The 19,732-nt window shown below is 42.2% G+C and overlaps 1 protein-coding gene across 1 annotated transcript in view; it reads right to left on the bottom strand.

Annotated features, from left to right (window-relative positions):
- Positions 1 to 19,732, bottom strand: part of LOC119654035 — a 66,287-nt gene that overhangs the window by 24,627 nt on the left and 21,928 nt on the right. The window contains exons 6-7 of the mRNA XM_038059198.1: positions 16,817 to 17,057; positions 14,424 to 15,494 (exon numbers count right to left, since the gene is read on the bottom strand). Coding sequence (XP_037915126.1) covers positions 14,424 to 15,494; positions 16,817 to 17,057 — 1,312 coding nt within the window. The remainder of the gene's footprint in view (positions 1 to 14,423; positions 15,495 to 16,816; positions 17,058 to 19,732) is intronic.

The following is a 19,732-nucleotide window of genomic DNA, read 5'->3' as shown; positions in this document are numbered from 1 at the left end:
GTTAGTCCGCACACAACGAACAAAACAAATACGTGTCTGCACGCTAAATGTTGGTACCCTACCTGGAAAGACCGAGGAACTCGCAAGAGCCATTCGGAAAAGGTGCATTGACATCTGCGCTCTGCAAGAAACCCGATGGTCTGGTTCCAAAAGCTGCGACATTGAACACGAACGCGGTAAAAATGGCTACAAACTTCTCTATTTTGGTAACCCACACATTCAATATGGTGTTGGCATTGCCATCTCAGAGGGTTTCCGTGATGCCATTAAAGAAGTCGAACGATTTGATGATCGGCTGATGAAGCTCACCATTATATCAGCTGATCGCACTATTCACTTCTTCACCGCGTATGCACCACAGACAGGCCGACCTGATGCCGAGAAAGATGCCTTCTGGCAACTTCTCGATGAAAAGACTTGTCACGTGCCTGCTGACGATTACATAATCATTGCCGGTGACTTTAATGGTCATGTGGGTGAAAAGGCAGACGGTAACAGGTGCCATGGGGGAAAGGGGTTCGGAGCGCGCAACGAAGGTGGCGAGCGTATAATCGATTTTGCGGACACCCATGACCTTGTACTTATGAATATATGGTTCATCAAACGATTGTCTCATCTTCCCACATTTTATAGTGGGAACAATAAAACGCAAATCGACTATATTCTCATAAGACGTCAACATTTTACCACTGTCACTGATTGCAAAGTCGTTCCCTATGAGACTATCGCACCTCAACATCGGCCGTTGATTGCTCTCCTGCGAATTAAGCCACCGATAAAACGGCGTGAGGAACGCATTGGCCCGCCGCGCATTAAATGGTGGCGATTTGGTGAGAAGAACGAAGAAACGGTCTCACTCATACGATTGCCAACCATTACGAATGTGGAAGAATCATGGAACCAAATGAAAGACACGATCCACAAAGCGGCCTCTGCAACCCTCGGGGTCACCAAGCCGGGTAAGCGGTACATCAACCGAGATACTTGGCTTTGGAATGATGATGTTGAAATGAAGGTCCGTGAAAAGAAACGCCTCTACCACAAATTTCTCGACGATAAAACGCCTGCTAATTGGCAAATTTATAAGAATGCCAACCGGGAAGCAAAGAAAGCGGTCGCTGTCACCCGAGCGAACCATTTCAAAAATCTTTACGATAAACTGGACACTCGGGATGACGAGAGAGATCTGTACCGACTTGCTAAAAGCCGTGATGAACGCACACAGGATATCGAACACTTCTGTTGTGTTAATGACAAGAACGGTACTTTGCTTACTGATCGTCGAGCCGCGACGGATAGATGGCGAGAATACTTCGAGCAGATTTCAACTGAAGAATTTGCTCATCCTCCACTTCCACAATCATTGCCGACATTTGGAGCAGTTCCACCAGTCAGCGCAACTGAAGTCGAGGAGGCAATAAAACAAATGAAATCGGGGAAAACAACAGGACCTGACGACATCGCATCTGAGCTCTGGAAAGCAAAGAGCTGGGACCCAACACCGTGGCTGAGTGAATTCTTTAACCGGGTTATTCAGGAAGGAAGAACACCATCTGACTGGCAAGAAAGTACCACTGTTCCAATATGGAAAAAGAAAGGTAGTCCAGCAGAATGTTCAAATTACCGTCCGATCCGGTTACTTTCCCATACCATGAAGATTTTTGAACGCATTCTTGACAACCGTATTCGCGAAATCGTTGAAATAACCGTGAATCAAGCCGGATTTGTCAAGAACTGCGGAACTACTGACGCAATACACGCTGCGCGGTTACTCATGGAGAAACACCGTGAGAAGCATCGCCCTCTCTACATTGCCTTTCTGGATCTAGAGAAAGCGTTTGACCGTGTACCACACGAACTCATCTGGTATGCTTTACGACAACACTTCGTGCCAGAAGAACTCGTGCGCTGGGTTCAATTGCTCTACCACGATCCGAAAAGTAAAGTTCGAAGTATGGCGGGTGTATCAAAACCGCTTCGTGTCTCTGTTGGAGTTCATCAAGGAAGTGCCCTCTCACCACTCCTCTTTGTCCTTGTTATGGACACCGTCACACGGGATATCCAACGTCCAGCGCCCTACACACTGCTTTATGCAGATGATGTTTTCCTAGCATCTGATAGCAAAAATGATCTCGAGCAACTTGTTCAAAAATGGAATGATCGCCTCATGCAACACGGTCTCAGATTGAATTTAAACAAAACTGAATTTTTGACGACCGATCCCCATGAAACAGGCACAATCACTGTCAGCGGCAGTGATCTGCCCAGATCTGAGCGATTTAAATACCTCGGGTCAACGCTATCAGCCAATGGAGAGCTGCGTTATGAAATTGCTTCACACATTAACGCAACCTGGATGAAGTGGCGTTCCGCAACTGGTGTCCTTTGTGATCGACGTATCAACGAACGTCTCAAATCTAAAATTTACCGCAATGTTGTCCGTCCAGTCGCTCTCTATGGTTCTGAGTGTTGGCCGACCATAAAAGACAATGAACGGCGTCTTGCGGTAATGGAGACGAAGATGCTACGTTGGACTAGTGGCGTCACACGTTTAGATCACATCCGAAATGAGGATATCCGCGATCGTTATGGGGTTGCACCGATCGTGGAAAAGTTGCGAGAGAGGCGTCTTCGATGGTATGGTCACGCAATTCGTGCAAACGAGAATTCACTTGCAAAGATTGGTCTGAACATCGAAGTCGATGGTAAACGACCAAAAGGCAGACCTAAGCAACGGTGGCTTGATACGCTGGATGGGGATTTGAAAGCCTCGAGATTGCACCCAGATCAGGCATTCGATAGAGCCAAATGGCGAAGCCGATCACGACGAGCGGACCCCGCTTGTGAACGGGACAAAGGCTGAAGAAAAAAGAAGACTGTTTCCAAAAATAAATGTTTAACACCGGTGAGAAGGAAAAATATATATATACAAACCCTTATCGTATTCATAAATTGTTTTATAATTGGCTGCTTATCTGATTAGAGATAATACCAGTAAAGTATAACTTATAGTAGTTACTTATTATAGACCACAAACCGTGCTATCTTTGAATATCATAAATAGACTTTATCTAAAGAGGGTTCATAAACCGATTATACAAAAGGAGATCAAAATTAAAATGTCTTAACTTTATTTTTTATCAGGTTCCCTACAGTCAAGATTAACAAAAAATGTAACAACCTAAAAAACTAATTTCCTCGTTCATTCATTTACACATAACATATGTATACGTTACAAACTAGCCAAGGACAAAGAAGCTCATTAATTGCGTTGTTCAAACTAGATAACCATTTCAAGGGAATATCATTGATGGAAAAACTGTAAATCAGTAAGAATTAACACCTTGTATTTATATTGTTTTGAAAACAGAATTCTTGAGGAAAATATGATAGGTGGTTCTCATATACTGGTCATACCTAAAAGTGGTTCAACCAGTGATTCCTTTCTGTTTTCTGCTGATGGGGCAATTACCTTAATTTCATCTGAGTACAAAACGTCTAAAAGTACACTTAATGGCAACAGGATCCATAAACATTGGAGTTGGGCGTTTAATTTCGTCTGAACACCGTTGAGTATCGTTTAGGCTGTAAATTAACATCTCTTATACCTGGCGATCAGACAAGTAGGCAGGGAATGGAAAAATCAAACCAGTAAGAGTGTGGGAAGTAAGAATATAGGGAAAAAAGCTAAAAGAAAGGAGCTGAAAACACAACCCCTGACCCGAAGTACATAACATAGCAATCAAGAATCGATATCGGTATATAACATAAAAAGTGGAAAATCCGGGCGCTTCCGGTATAATGAGCAACTCGCTATATACGATTTTCAATTCATATATAGCTAAGAATACAAAATAATCCGTAATATTTTGCCAAGCCCCAAGATTCACATATGTACATACAAATCAACGACATAAATACTGTGTTCACCCTAAATAAAAAAACATTGTCTATTACTGCATGACGACGCATGCATATATATGTGCACATCTAAATTGATGTAACGCATCTTCATGCATTTTCACTTTACTCAATGCGCAAAAGCATACATATACATATATGTTAAGTATATAAATCAAAAACCGTTGGTAACCAGAAGACACATGTCTATTATATTGGTTACTACCGGAAAACTTTATTAGCATATACATATTGAGTAATTGACACTGAAATGCAAACAATAAAAAAGTCAAAAAAGGAAAACTAAGTTCACTTTATCTGATGATGACGCCATACATGTCTTGGATGCCATAAATTTACCTGAAATGCGATACTTGACCTCCTATAACTTTGTTAATAATAGCCGGATTACCTTGTGCAGATATCGGAACCGGATGTATTTTGAAGCTTAGATTTCAGATTTTTCGGTTGGGTAGGTTCTGGGAACGAGACCTGTTTCAATTTTTGAGGCACAGATTTTGTGCCCTACCTACCCTCGGTTTCCCCAATATCAGAAAAGTACTAATTGAGCGCTTTCATTCGATATCCCAAATGACCATGTTCTGTAGTTCTCCCCCTTAAAGCACACCACAACTCAACAGAAAATGACACCACTCGCTACATGTCAAGCGACACAGAGACCACATGTTCTCATCAAATTTCGTAACAATCGGTTCAGTCGTTTCTGAGTAAATCGGGTGTGGCAGATAGACAGATAGACAGACAAACATTGAACCGATTTTATTCACCTTAAAAATGTATGTAGAGCCCAAAAAAGGCTAAACTGAGAGTATGGAAGTTGGCTTTTTGCAAGTTCAACTTAGGAAGCTTGCGGACAACATGGAAGGTGAGACGAGCGATTTGATCATCGAATTCAAGTACTGGCTGACGAACATAAAAATTGATGTTAGGAAATACATAAAGAGATCGGGAAAAGTAACAGCCAGGCCAGTCGGCAAAAAGTAGATCGAAAGCACAAATGAACTACTTTCCAGTCAGGTTGTCCATTAAAGTGGATTTACGCATAAATTGTAAGAAAGGACGGTGAAATTACAGATAGGACTTGCGATGATCGGTCAAAGAATTGATAGTACAGATGAGAACGACTGATGTAGAGAAATATACACAGGATATATCGTAATCAAAAGAACTTTCGTTAGCCGTAGGAATATGGAGAGTGATAGAGGAAAAACTTGGTTTGGCCCACGAACAGGGTTAACAGTGATCAAGGCATCTTTACCAGCAAACTTTTCCAAGATATCTATGCCAAAAAATAGTACCACGGCAGGAGTGAGGGTTTCAGTCTTATTATTAGTATTGGACAAGAAACTTTCACTTGTTATGAAAAAAAATCGACAGTTCCAATAGTTCACTTTTCTAACGATTCATGGAGTTTTAACAATGCCTTCGTCGCCACGTTTCATTTGCTGCAGTCCTAAAAATCTACAGAGCATGAATAAGCACAATTTGTGAGAATTTTATGTACTCGTGCGGGGTATCGGCTGCGACTTATTCTCGAGTTCAACTTTCTCTTAATGGAAGATTATTTCTATCCAACTCTTTGTTGACTAACTCTCGAAACCTATGGCTTCACTTCCAAGGTTATTCCACAACCCATTAATTCTATAAATTCAAAGTATGTACAGTGAACAGGAAGAGATTACGCTAATTTGCAAGTCAATTTTCACCAAACATTCCATAGTCCTGTCTTTGCTCTAAAACTATTTCCATTCTCTACAGTTGTTTTGTGCCGGAATACCAAAGTGACGAAGACATATTAATAAGTAATTGGATGCATCGACAATAATATGGAATCCCATAACTGGGGAAAGCCTTGTAGCCGCCGAAATATGCATATTTAGAAAGAGTGAAAGTTTTTACTGAAGCAAAAAGGAAGGGGTCTCATATTTTATAGTCATGGCAACCAAGCACACACCAGGGCCGAATAAATTCATCGCTTTTATCACAGCAAAGCTTTTTTAGGCAAACACAAATCTTCAAAGATTGCCCCACGAGTTATCGCATCAGGTTGAGAACCTCGTTCGATTGCATTAAAATAAAAACAAGTCGGAATACCGGAAGCTGGACGCTTTGGGTGTGAAGGTTCTGTGTTCATTTTATGTGAGAAATTTCCTATTCAGGTTTTCACATTCGAATATTCCTTGATATACATATATTTTTCCAAACTTCAACTCCGTCGTTCATATGAGTTCACTTTATATGATGATGACGTCATACACGTCTTAGAGTGTGACTTTGTTAATAATAATTTCTGCATTATGTTATTGCTTATAGCCGTACCGAATTTTGTACTTCTAGAATGAACTTAAGGGGGGTTTCCAGGTAAATCGACAGACAGACAGACATCGAATCGATTCTAATAAGGTTAACAAGTCGGAATACCGGAAGCTCGCGCTTCGGGTATAAAGGTTTTGTGTTCATCTTATGTGAGAAACTTCAACGCACATTTTTCCGTCCGTATATAGCTACAAATTCAACATAATCCTTCATATTTTTCCAAACTACGAGACATACGTACATATTACAACCATAGATATCACACTCACCCTAAACAAACAAACTGCCTATTACCTACTGTACACATATATGCACGTATATAAATTGATCGTACCCATATTTCCGATTTACTTCTTATATCTATTTGAATTAGGCACTACCCGCAAAGTTCATTAGCACGCATATATTATATACCTACATACACACATGTCTGGCTGACAAATAACTAAAAAACTAAAACAAAATAATTCTCTGCGACCCAATTCATAAGAACTCATTTCGTTGTTGTATTGACGAATTGATATGTGGTGATGACGTCATGCAGGTTGTAGAGTGCACGAAATTCATAAAAAATTGTAAAGTTTCACCCCCTATAACTTTGTCAGTAATGGATGGATTTTCTTCAAACTTGACCAAACTGTGCACTATGTTCTTCATTATACGCATGCCAAATTTTGTACTTCTAGGATGAACATAAGGGGGGTTGCCGGGTAAATTTCTAAAATGTGGAAATATACTATTATTAACTTTATTTGTGCAGATATCGGAACCGGATATATTTTGAGGCCTAGATTTCGTAGAGATGCACCACTGTGATTTTTTTCAGATTTTTCGGTTGGATAGGTTCTGAGAACGAGACCTGTTACACTTTTTGTGGGTCATATTTTGAACCCTCACTCCCTTATGTTTCATCTAATATCAAATATTGAACCAGATTCAAAAAGTACTAATTGAGACCTTTCATTTGATACCCTACATGGCTACATTCTATGAAAAAAAAATTTGCACCCTCCATTCACATGTATGGGGAGCCCCTCCTTAAACTTAACACAAGATGGCGCCACTTACTGCATGTAAAGGGATCACCAGATTACATACTCTCACCAATTTTCGTCACAATCGGTTTAGTCGTTTCCGAATAAATCGGGTGTGACAGACAGACAGACAGACAGACAGACAGACAGACAGACAGACAGACAGACAGACCTGTGCGGAGTTGCCAAATCTCCCATCAGGCGCGTCCCTTCGTGCGGATAAGGGAATGCTCGACGGATGCGTAGGAATATGCACATATACGCATTTGGAGGTGTGCGTGTATGGGCATGCTTATGCGCAGGCCGGGTAGGTGGGAAGTAAACGCCCGCCCGTGGATAAAAATTGGCTATGGGAAGGATACCCAGAAATAAAACCAAACATGGAGGAACAGAAGGAGAATAAAGTTACGGTGCAGGGCTTCGGAAACCCAGTACCGGCGGCTTTTGGGAGTGGGCAAGCAGGCTCCCGGCCGTCGATATCCCTCGACTGCAGTGCCTCGGTGGTGGATTACTTGGCCACCGTTGCATCAAATACTACAAGTAGCCTGGAGAAAGAGGCATTTAAAAGGAGTACATCACTCCCGAGAACGCCTGTTCAAAACCCAAGAAAAGATGGGGCACAAACTGGTCAGGTATTAGCCCATAGCGGGGTAACTACACCTGGTGGAAATATGTCGCAGGACTTAGTGGTTGATCCATTTAAGAGAAGCTCGACGATAGCGCGATCTCCTCCGAAATCAACCTTGATGAAGGAAGGAAATCTGGGAAGCATTCGGAAGGCTAATAAGTACGTAAGCGCCCAACGTGAAAACCAAGCGGAGGAGCTATGTCAGAGTCCGGAAGAATCATCGTTTGCCCTACTCGGAGGTAAAATAATAGAGTTGTCTGAATTTATTAAGGACAAACACAACGTGCACCAGGCCATCAAAAACATGGTGCGTACCATTCGGGTACTATACAATGGTGCCAAGGAAGAAAAAAACGCCTCGAAAAAATCAAGCGTCACCCAGGCAACACAAGTGACACCCCCTCAACATCCAAAGGGCGGTAAACTTGAAAAAAGGAGTAGAGAGTGCGCGAACGATTCTTTCGGATGCTCACAGGACGCGAAAAGGCAAAAAGGCCTCTCACCGGCAAAAGGCAAGGGAAACAAAGTTACCAACATCGTGGAAACTGCGGCGCCGGCTCCAATTGACCCAAGGGAGGCAAAGCCTCAAAAAGGGACCAAGGAAGCATGGACCAAGGTTGGTGGAAGGAAAAACACGACGCAGAAAAGAAGATTACGGCCCGAATTAATCATCATCTCCAAAAAAGGGGATATGACTTACGCCGATATCCTTAGGAAGGTCAAATCCGATCCTGAGCTGATGGACCTTGGAGAAAACGTCAGCCGAATCAGACGCTCCCAGAAAGGAGACTTGATGCTTGAGCTGAAGAAGTCTCCGGGCAAAACGGTGGAAAATTTCCTCGGCAAGGTGGAGAAGTCCTTAGGAGAAGAAGCTCAAGTACGGGCCAGAAAGCAGGAGCTTGTCATCGAATGCAAGGACATTGACGAAATCACGACCAAGGAGGATATCCGTGACGCCCTAGAAAAGCAGTTCGGACCACTTGGATTGCAAGATTCCGCAATCAGGGGACTGAGGAAGGCATACGGAGGCACGCAAACGGCAACTATAAGCTTACCAACTGAAGCAGCGTTCAAACTGCTGGCGGCTGGGAAAGTAAAAATAGGTTGGGTCGTTTGCCGACTCAGGGAGCAGGTATCCCTTAAGCGCTGCTTTAGATGCCTGGAATTCGGCCACATAGCGGCGAAATGCACCGGTGACTGTGACAGGTCAAAATGTTGCAGAAAATGTGGGGGAGAAGGCCATATGTTCAGGGAATGCAAGGCTGAGCCTGAATGCATGCTCTGCAAGGACAAAAAGGGCGTCGACTGTCGGCACGTTGCAGGCAGCAGCAGATGCCCAGTGTTTAGGCGAGCCTTGAATGCAGTAAAAAAATGAGGTTGATACAAATCAACCTCAACCACTGCGAGGCAGCGCAAGACCTTCTCTCCCAGACCATCTATGAGAAGGGAATCGAAGCTGCCATAATCAGCGAGCCCTATCGCAACAATAAGAGCGGTGCCTGGACTACAGATGAAACTGGCAAGGCGGCAATATGGGCGTGTGGAAATCAGGCCATTCAAGAAGTGATGGAGTTTCCAGAAGTTGGATTCGTCAGGGCAAAAATAGCTGGTATCTATATTTATAGTTGCTATGCTCCACCAAGCGCGACGATAACAGAATTCGAAGGAATGCTAGGTATGCTAGTCTCGGATGCAAGAAGTCGAAACCCCAAGATCATAGCTGGTGATTTCAACGCGTGGGCCGTGGATTGGGGCAGTCGCACTACGAACACCAGGGGCCGTATCCTGCTCGAGGCTTTCGCGGAGCTAGATTTGGTGCTTGCCAACACGGGAAACGCTTCCACTTTTCGTGGGACAGGGTCGGGCTCAATAGTCGATCTGACATATGTGAGTACCACATTGGCGAGGAGAATGACATGGTTTGTCAGTGAGCATTATACTCACAGCGACCACCAGGGGATTTTCCTCCAGATCGAATATGGGCCATGCGTCGATGCGTGTTCCCGTGAGGCTGGAAACCGGGGCTGGTCCGTGAAGGGGCTTGAGGAGGATGCATTCATAGAGATGCTATTGGGAGCCCAATGTCCCGGTGGTGCGGCTACGGAAAAGGTAGAGCAAATGATGGGACGCATAACAAGAGCATGCGACGCTGCTATGCCGAGGCGACGAGTTCTCGCAAAAAGGCGCTCAAACTATTGGTGGAATGAAGAGATCGCGGTGCTACGGAATGCATGTTTTCGTGCTAGAAGGATCTGCCAACGATCTAGAGCAAGACCAGACTTCGACGAGAAACGGCTAGCATATGTGAACCTTCGAGGTAGGCTTAAGCAGGCTATACGGACCAGCAAGCGAGAATGCTTCAAGGAGCTTTGCACAGAGGCAGACCAAAGCCCCTGGGGAACAGCGTACAGGATAGTTATGAAGAAGATGAGAGGGCGAACACCACAATTGACCTGTCCGCATCTTCTGCTCGATATCGTGACGGCGCTCTTCCCCCCGGATAAAGGGGAGCGCAAACAACACAAGCGAGCACTCGACGTCTACACCATACCTGCGGTAACTGAGGAGGAACTTATGCAAATTTGCCGGAGAATTGGTGATAACAAAGCACCCGGTCTGGATGCTGTTCCCAATAGAGCCCTTAAACTCGCTGTTAAGACCAGACCCGACTGGTTTATCAGCGTGTTTGAGACATGCATGATAGAAGGAATTTTCCCCGATCGGTGGAAGAGGCAAAAACTAGTTTTGCTCCCGAAGCCGAATAAACATCCAGGACACCCTTCATCATACCGACCGATTTGCCTTATCGACACGGCAGGAAAGATGCTCGAAAGGGTCATCTACAACAGACTGCTCCCTATCATTGAATACAAGGATGGACTATCGGAGCGACAATTTGGATTTCGTCAAGCCCACTCAACGATCGACGCCGTAGACGTTGTTTTGAAGCTGGCTCGAGACGCGATGTCGTCTAAAAAATGCTGTGCCGTAGTGACATTGGACATCAAAAATGCGTTCAATTCCGCAAGCTGGGAGTGGATAAAAAGTTCACTGGCTAACACGGGTGTCCCTAGTTACTTGACTAAGCTCCTCAACAGTTACCTTTCGGAGAGGACACTTTGGTACGACACGGATGAGGGATCCAAGCAGTACACCGTCACCGCAGGAGTACCACAGGGCTCAGTGTTGGGTCCTCTCCTGTGGAACGTCATGTACAATGAGGTCCTTGTCCTTCCCGTGCCAAAGGAGGTCACGATAATCGGTTTCCCAGATGATCTAGCTGTGGTTGTCGTCGCGAAAGAACCTGAAGACGTCGAAATGTACGCTAACGAAACCATTAGCGCCATAAAAGCGTGGCTGGAGATGGTTCAGCTTGACCTTGCGGAACAAAAGACGGAGGCGGTCTTGATTACCAATCGTAGGAAGAGGAATACGATTAATATTCGCGTTGGTAGTCACGTCATCACTTCGAAGCCGGTTATCAAATACCTGGGGGTGATGATTGACGCTAAGATCAATTTCAGGGGACATCTGGACTATGCCTGTGAGAAAGCGGCAAATACCAGCGTATCATTAGCGCGGATGATGCCTAACATTGGAGGTCCAAGGTATAGTCGCAGATTACTTGTGGCCGGAGTGGTTCGCTCCACACTATTATACGCGGCACCAGTTTGGGAGGAAGCATTAGCGTGTGAGAGTAATCGTAGGAGAGTAAATATGACTTACCGCTTAGTGGCGCTAAGGGTGTGCAGCGCCTTCAGAACAATATCAGGCGAGGCAGCGTGTGTTATTGCGGGAATGATCCCGATAGACATTCTGGCAAGTGAGACACGCTGCCTGTACGAGACAAGGAAAATGAATCCTCTTGAAAAGGATGCAGAACGCCGAAAGGCGGCAAGGCGAGAGTCGCTGGAAAAGTGGCAGAAGCGGTGGGATGACTCGCAGAGGGGTCGCTGGACCCACACTTTGATTCCCCGTATTGAAGAGTGGATCCAGCGACGACACGGTGAGATTAACTACCATCTGACGCAATTCCTGTCGGGACATGGCGGTTACAGGAAGTACCTGCACCAATTCAGGCTGGATGATTCTCCCTTGTGTCCTGAATGTGGTTGCACACCTGAGGACCCGGAGCATGTTATGTTCCACTGTCCACGATTTCTCTCAGAAAGGAGGAGTCTGGAAGACTCCCTGAAAACCACTCTAAGCCCGCAGAACATCGTCGGGGAAATGTTGAAATCGGAGGAAAACTGGTGTGCGGTGAACACCGCCATCAAACGAATACAAGAAGAACTGGCAAGAGCGGAGCGCGCAAGGAGGACGCGAAGAACGGAAGGCGTGGTCGCGTAAAGCACAGTCCACCCCGCGAAGTAATGCTTTGCGGCGGTCCCGCGGGGAAGGAAAAAGGAGAAAGTGGGGGTGGTTTTAGTGGGTGAGAATCCCACACGCTGCTGCAACCTGGCGCGGCAGTGTCTTTCTAAGATTTCCACCTCCATCCATAAAAAAAAAAAAAAAAAAAAAAAAAAAGACAGACAGACAGACGGACAGACGGACAGACAGACACCGTCTCGATTCTAATAAGGTTTTGTTTCACACAAAACCTTAAAAATAGAGAGACTATCACACAACTTGAAGCAAAGCTAGTCAGAAAAGCCCTAGAGGCATACCACCTTCATTTGAAACTAGCACGACAATACCTCAAAGCATTCCCGTTATTTCTCACCAAAGTAAAAATAGCGGGAAAATGAGAAAATAAATGGAAAAGGGAACTCATCGGGAAGAACTTTGGAGGTATCTGGCCCTTATATTCACCAAGTTGGCAATTTCCTAGTGAACCAATCTTTACAGTCCTGAACTAAACTTTGCCATCCGAGTTCGAGCAAACGTATTGATACTCATTGTCGATACAGACGCGGTAAGCGACGCGTACTCTCCAGCATTGTCGATCACTACAGAACAAACGGGACGCATCAGGACTGCAACAGTAAACGCCATCATGGTAAATAAGGAGCTCAGAGAGTTAATTACGTTAAAGGGGACAAAGGCAATGCACTAGTTATATTGGACAAAGGACTACGAGAACACGAAAAAGGCAAGCTCGAGAATGGACCTTACAGAAAACTTCGGACTGATCCTCTACCACAACTCATGAAATAGGTGGACAGACTTACCAAAAAATGCCAAACAAATTTTAGGAAAGAGACTGAAGTCTAAAAGCAAAAATCCATAAACCAGATAAGGAAATTAGAGAAATAGTTTCTGCGAAGAAGGTGGAGGAATTCCAGAATATTAAAAACCAATCAAGAAACCGGAAGCTGGACGCTCCAGGTATGGGAGGTTTTGTCTATTTCTTATATAATAATATTTAAGTGAACATTTGTTTGATTTGTGGCTAGCACGTACTGTATATACATATATTATGTCAGAATATTCACTCTCACGTAATACTGACATTCAAAGTCTTAGAATGTGCCCTGAAGATACAACTTTGACTTACTAAAACTTCGTTAATAATAGTGCAACTCTCGCCAAACTTGGTAGGATTCTTCCTTGTATTACATCCTATATTACTGCATATTTCATAATTCTAGAGTGAACTCAAGGGGGCTCTACGGTCAATTACTAAAAATTATATCAATATACTAATTATTAACTTTATTTAAACAGATATCGGTCTGGAGAGTATTTCGGAGCCTAGGCACAGTATAGTAGTAGCTTCGTAATTTTTCAGATTTTTCGGTTCGGTAGCTCCTGAGGATGAGTCCATGAAAGAAAGGACCACTTTCTAGCCCTAGCCCGTCCTCCCCTTGTGCCGTAAATGTCAGAACTAAGGCCGGCAAGGTACTAATCAAGACCTTTCATTTGATACTCCACATGACTATACTTGATGAAAAAAATATTATATATAAAGGATTCACATCAGTTAGGAAAGTTGGCAGTTCCTGCAAACGCTTCAACTCGAAAAGGCTGCAAGGGGAATCGGGACACTACGAGAGCAGTGGTTACTACTCAAACAACTACAATGCCCTTTGGACACTTCAAAGCACCTAGCATAAATAGCATCTATCCAGCGATTCTAAAAGAGGGCATAGAGCAATTAGAGCAACTTCCAAGAAATATTTTTTAAAGAAGTCCCACTAACTCAAAGAAAACCAACACGCTTACCAGCATAGAAAGTCCCATGAGTCTGCTTTCACTTTTTGGTTTTAAAGATAGAGGACGCAATTCTGAAAGGCAACTACGTGATGGGGGTGTTCGTTGATATTGAGCTTGTGATGCCGCCAAAAAGCATGTTAATGGTGAAACTTTAGAACTTAACGCTTTCAAATAATCGCCGAAATATGCATATTTGCAAAGAATAAAAAAATATAGTAAAGCAAAAAGGAAAATGTTCTGGATTAATATTGTGGAAAATTTCAAGATCCAATTAAACTAATTTGATCAATAAATTGTTCTAACTAATGGAAAAGGGCATAAGATCTGAGTCCTTCCTATTTAAGAGTAACAATTTTACATTTACTTACCGAGTAATCACTGCTTGAATTAAAAATCAGCTGAATCCCTTCCATCGGATGCCACCACGGATATTCAAATTGCAAAAATATTTTGTTAATAGTTTCAAAACCAATTTGGTCGATAGCTGCGTGAATCGGTTCAGGAAGAATTGGCCGGAAGAGTTTCTCATGACACATTTTCAAGACCCCTAAAGAACATGTCACCAGGACATGTTTAGTCATATATGTTTCCCCAGAAGCTGTACGGACGGAAACTAAATCTTTATCTTTTTTAAATATGTCCCAATCAATTTCGACAACGGTTGAGTTCAACTTAATGTTCTCGGCACCGATTTCCTTAGCAATGATATCAGTAACACTGGAAAAGCCATGCTTAAAATTGATGTGGGCTTGGCAACTTTCACCATTGAATGAATACATTCCCCAGTATTTCGCAGATAGTGCTTTCAAGCTTAGGCATGAATTATCAATAATTTCGAAGCGTTTATGCCAATCGTAAATTTGATAAGCCATTTCTTTTTCTTCTTCTGTCCCAATTTTATCAACGTACTTCTGGAACTCTTGATCTAAAAAGTCTTCTACGGATTTTGGGCAGTTTTCGACATCATTCGATCTGAAGTCTATGCATTTAGTTAAAATTTGACCGATTTCAAAATCAATTCGTTTATGGAAGAATTCATCAAAAACGTAACCATCCTCACGAATATAGGAACCCAGTGCTTCTTCAGATTCTTCAGGACGTAGCAGGTTGTTTTCATCGGCTATTCGATGCAAGTCATTTTGTACACCGTGCAGCCATTGAGCACCCAATTCAATTAGGCCGTCTGTTTCTTTGAAATTGTTCTGTGTTTTGAATACTTTCATCTGCTGCGATTTGACACGACCGCCAACATAGTTCTGTGCTTCTAAAACAATAAAGGTTCTGTTTGCATTTTTCAAGGTATACGCAGCTCCTAATCCAGCCAAGCCACTTCCAATCACAACAGCGTCATAAATTTTGGATGTTGATGACATAATCGACGATTTGTTTTGGCAGCTACGACAAAGATAAGAAGGAGAGAAAAGAAAGAAAGAACAGCAAGTTGTCAGTCAATTTGGCAAACCAGTTAGCGAAATGGGGATGTACACAATGCAGAAGCTTAGGCCAATGTTTAGAGAACGTGTCTTATGTTAGTTTTTCTTTAGTTTTGAACAAGATTCCAGGAAATTCCCACGCTTGATTTGAAAAAGCAAGTGTTTTTTGAAAACCTCGTTGTAAGTGTCTCGTGTTAGTATTGAATTTGCGAAATGATTTAAAGGGACTGCGGCATGACCAGTATATTAATCAGTCAACGCGCCTCCACACAATGAAAATGTCCTTTTGAAAATGTAAGTAGTAAACCTGAAAATGCTTTCCATGTCAAACGAAGTTGGTTTTCTGATTGGCTTAAACTTCCTTCATTTCTGAACTGTAGATTTTCAGGAGAAAAAAAGAAGATAGGAATGTTGAAATAAAAAAATTAGATTGTGTTTAATAGAGGTTTATTTCTCAAAACTTTAGATTTATATTTTTATTCACTTAAAAACATTCAATAAACACAGCAAACCAAACAAAACATCTTTTAATATTTGTACGAGGATAAAACTACCAAATTTATATCTTTACAATCCTCTCTATCACTACTCCGTTACATCTATAACGGATGAGTTGAGGTTGCTAATGTTTAAATTTATCACGCGGCAGATTACTTGTAAATATATACGTATCTTGCATTTAACAATAACTTTTCTCTCTAGTTGCCTTTATAAAATTTGCTTAATCTTATGTTTCAACGATTTGTTTGTATGTCGTCAATCTACTGCACATGGTTTTCTTTAAAATAAATAGTTGTTTTGTTTTCGTATTGGTAAAAATTAGAGTTGTGATTTTCTCCTAGAAAAAGAAAGCATATGAAAACAATAGTCATGCAAATGGAAAAGATGGGTGGATGATTTGGCAGACTTGCTTACATACACAGAAAAACGGAAATGAAAACGTAAATGGCTTAAATGTTTAAGGGCTTTTTGGATAGGAAAGAAAGGCATTGAAACAAATTAGCTTAGTTGCTTATGTAATATATGACTAGATGGGAGACTAGCTTCATCATCAGCTCTCAAATCACTAAAAATCTAAAATTCAGCGCAAAAGTATGTACAACAGTGTCAGTTCGAACAGTATGTCGTATTGGAATTTTTGAGTGAACAATATCTTATCACGAGATCAATATCCATATGAAACATTTGCTATCACAAGGCTTTTCTTTGAAACATCAAATCACAAAAACTCTTAAAATATTTATATCACACAGAACACTTTGTGTACTACAAAAAGCCCTTAACTATGTCAAAACCCAATTGGAAGGGAAGCCAATTTAAGATTCTACCAACCTGGAATAAAAGCTTGCGATACGATGAGCCTCTCTCCAGCCAGTTTCGATAGCACCGTGGACAGTTGAGTAATAATGATCGTGGGTAGCTTCACCTGCGAATAAAAGTACTGGTGGCCCTTCTGTATGCCGCGAAACTGGCTTTGCTAAGTGCGCTTGCTTCGCCTCCATCTGCTCAGCCTTCAAACTGAAGAAGGAATATGATCCCCGGAAGTTGGGGTTTGTATACCATGTAGACCTGTAAGCAAAGAAAGAATATGATAATGAAATTGAATGAAATATAACAGTCTCGATATAAAAGGTAGAAGAAAGTGAAGTTTGGTACGATTTGCTAATACGGAATCTAAATGATATAATCCATAACGTTTTCTTACACTTTATTAAAAGAAAGAAGTTTGTCAATGCGATGTGAAACGTTGACAATAGTCGTACTATTTATACGAGGGCTGCGGTGAAAAGTTTCCGACCTGACCAAAAGGGGTAGGTATTTTTCTTCTTTTTCTTCAGCCTTTGTCCCGTTCATAAGCGAGGTCGGGTCGCCATAATCGGTTTCGCCACTTTGCTTCATCAAAAGCTTCACCTGGATGCAATCGTGAGGCTTTCAAATTCCCATCTAGCGCATCAAATCACCGTTGATTTGGCCAGTCTTTTGGTCGCTTACTATCGACTTCAATGTTTAGATCAATCTTGGCGAGTGAATTCTCTTTACCGCGAATTACGTGACAATACCATCGAAAGCGGATGTAATCAAAGCGTGTCATGCCACTAGTCCATCGCAACATCTTCGTCTCCATTACCGTAAGACGCCGCTCATTGTCTTTTATAGTCGGCCAACACTCAGAACCATACACGACGGACGACACTTCGGTGAATTTTAGATTTGAGACGTTCGTTACCACGTCGATCACAAAGAACACCAGTTCTGCAACGCCACTTCATCCAGGTTGCGTTAATGCGTGAAGCAATTTCACAACGCAGTTCTCCATTGGCTGATAGCATTGGCCCGAGATATTTAAATTGCTCAGTTCCTGCCGCTGACAGTGATTGTGCCTGTTTCATGGGGATCGGTCGGTTTTATTCAGATTCAATCTGAGACCGTGTCGCAGGCGACCATTCTATTTTTGGACAAGTTGGTCGAGATCATTTTTTCTATTGGACGCTAGGAAAACAACATTTGAATGAAGCAGTATATAGGGCGCTGGACGTTGGATATCTCGTTTAACAGTGTCCATAACAAGAAACAAGTCGGGAAACCGGAAGCTGGGCGCTTCAGGTATGAAAGGTTTTGTTTGCTTCTTGTGAGTATATTTGAGTGTAGAACTATCCCATTTGTACGTAGCCCGTTATGAATATGCATTTAGCATGTCAGATTTAGTAGTTCGGGTTGTAAATTTACACGGTAAAGACAACTTTGAGCTACTGTAACTTTGTTACTAATAGTATGATGTTGATCAAACTTGGAGATAATACGCTTCATATTATATTTTATACTATTACCAACTTTTATAACTCAAGGATAAACTTAAGGGGGGTTTTACTCAATTTTCCCAAAAAGATAGTAATATACTATTATTAACTTAATTTGAACAGATATCGATATGGAGAGTATTTTGAGGCCTGAGCACCATATAGAGCAGCTTCATGATTTTTTTCCCATTTTTCGGTTGGGTAGTTTCTAAGAATGGGTCGGTTAAAGAAATCATCACTTTCCACCCCTCCCACTCCCCGCCTTTATAATAAATCTCAAAACTAACGGCTTCGAAAAGTACTATTTAAGACCTTTCATTTGATACCCCACATGACTATATTTGGTGAAAAAAAATTTACACCCCCTTTTACATGTATGGAGACCCTCCTAAATCTCAACGTAGGAGGATATCACTCACTGCATGTCTAGGGGTCCACAGGTCCCACCTTCTCACCAAATTTCGTGTCAATTGGTATAGCCGTTTCCAAGAAAAGTGCCTGTGATAGACAAACAGCCAGCCAGACAGACAGACAGACATTGAACCGATTTTAATAAGGTTTTGTTTTGCAAACAAAATCTTAAAAACGGGAGTGGTGAGAGAGCGCTCCCTTGATGAACACCAATAGAGACACGAAGTGTTGGATCGGCCTTTAGCAAGTCGATACAGATCTCCCTCGCCATTCCGAGTGTACAGTTTATCGTAAAGATCTTTGGAACAGACTGCTCGGATGACAGCGATCGCTTTCTTTGCTTCCCGGTTGACATTTTTATAAATCTAGCTATAATAGCCAGCGTTTTATTGTCGAGAAACTTCTGGTAGAGGCGTTTCTTTCCACGGACCTTCATTTGAACATCTTCATTCCAAAGCCAAGTATCTCGGTTGATGAACTGCTTACCTGGCGAGAGTTGCAGATGCCGCTTTATGGATCATGTCTTTAATTTGGTTCCACAATTCTTCCATATTTGTAGTGGTTGGTAATCACGGAAGTCACTAACAAAGATCGAGTAAAATTTAGCATAGTGGAATAACTCCAACTATATATTCTCTCTTTCCCTGATCTCAGCATTTTTTTTTTTTGTGTTAATGAAGATAGTACAAAATACGTTGCCTCAAACCGTTTACCTGGATTTGGGACCAGCAGGAATTCTATAACTCTATTCCTGAGTAGTTTGCGTACTAACCATCAGGTGAACTGTTTTGTTAATATACGTTTGTGATTTTTTGAAGAATATGCCTCGGTTGTCTACGTGAAAATGGAACAAGTCGGGAGGAGACCGGAAGCTGAACGCTTCAGATATTCTTTTTTTATAAATATTTATTGATTCCAACTATACATTAGAACTACATATTTTTTTTTATTTTTACTTTTTTAAATTTACATATAAGGTGTTGTGATCAAGATTAATTTATTTAAATAGTAAAATTTTCAAATTGACGCTAGTGC

Source organism: Hermetia illucens, chromosome 4 (genome assembly GCF_905115235.1).
Source record: "Hermetia illucens chromosome 4, iHerIll2.2.curated.20191125, whole genome shotgun sequence".
NCBI classification, from domain to species: Eukaryota; Metazoa; Arthropoda; class Insecta; order Diptera; family Stratiomyidae; genus Hermetia; species Hermetia illucens.
The sequence above is the reverse complement of the archived record's forward strand: the minus strand, read 5'-3'. Positions and strand labels throughout refer to the sequence as shown.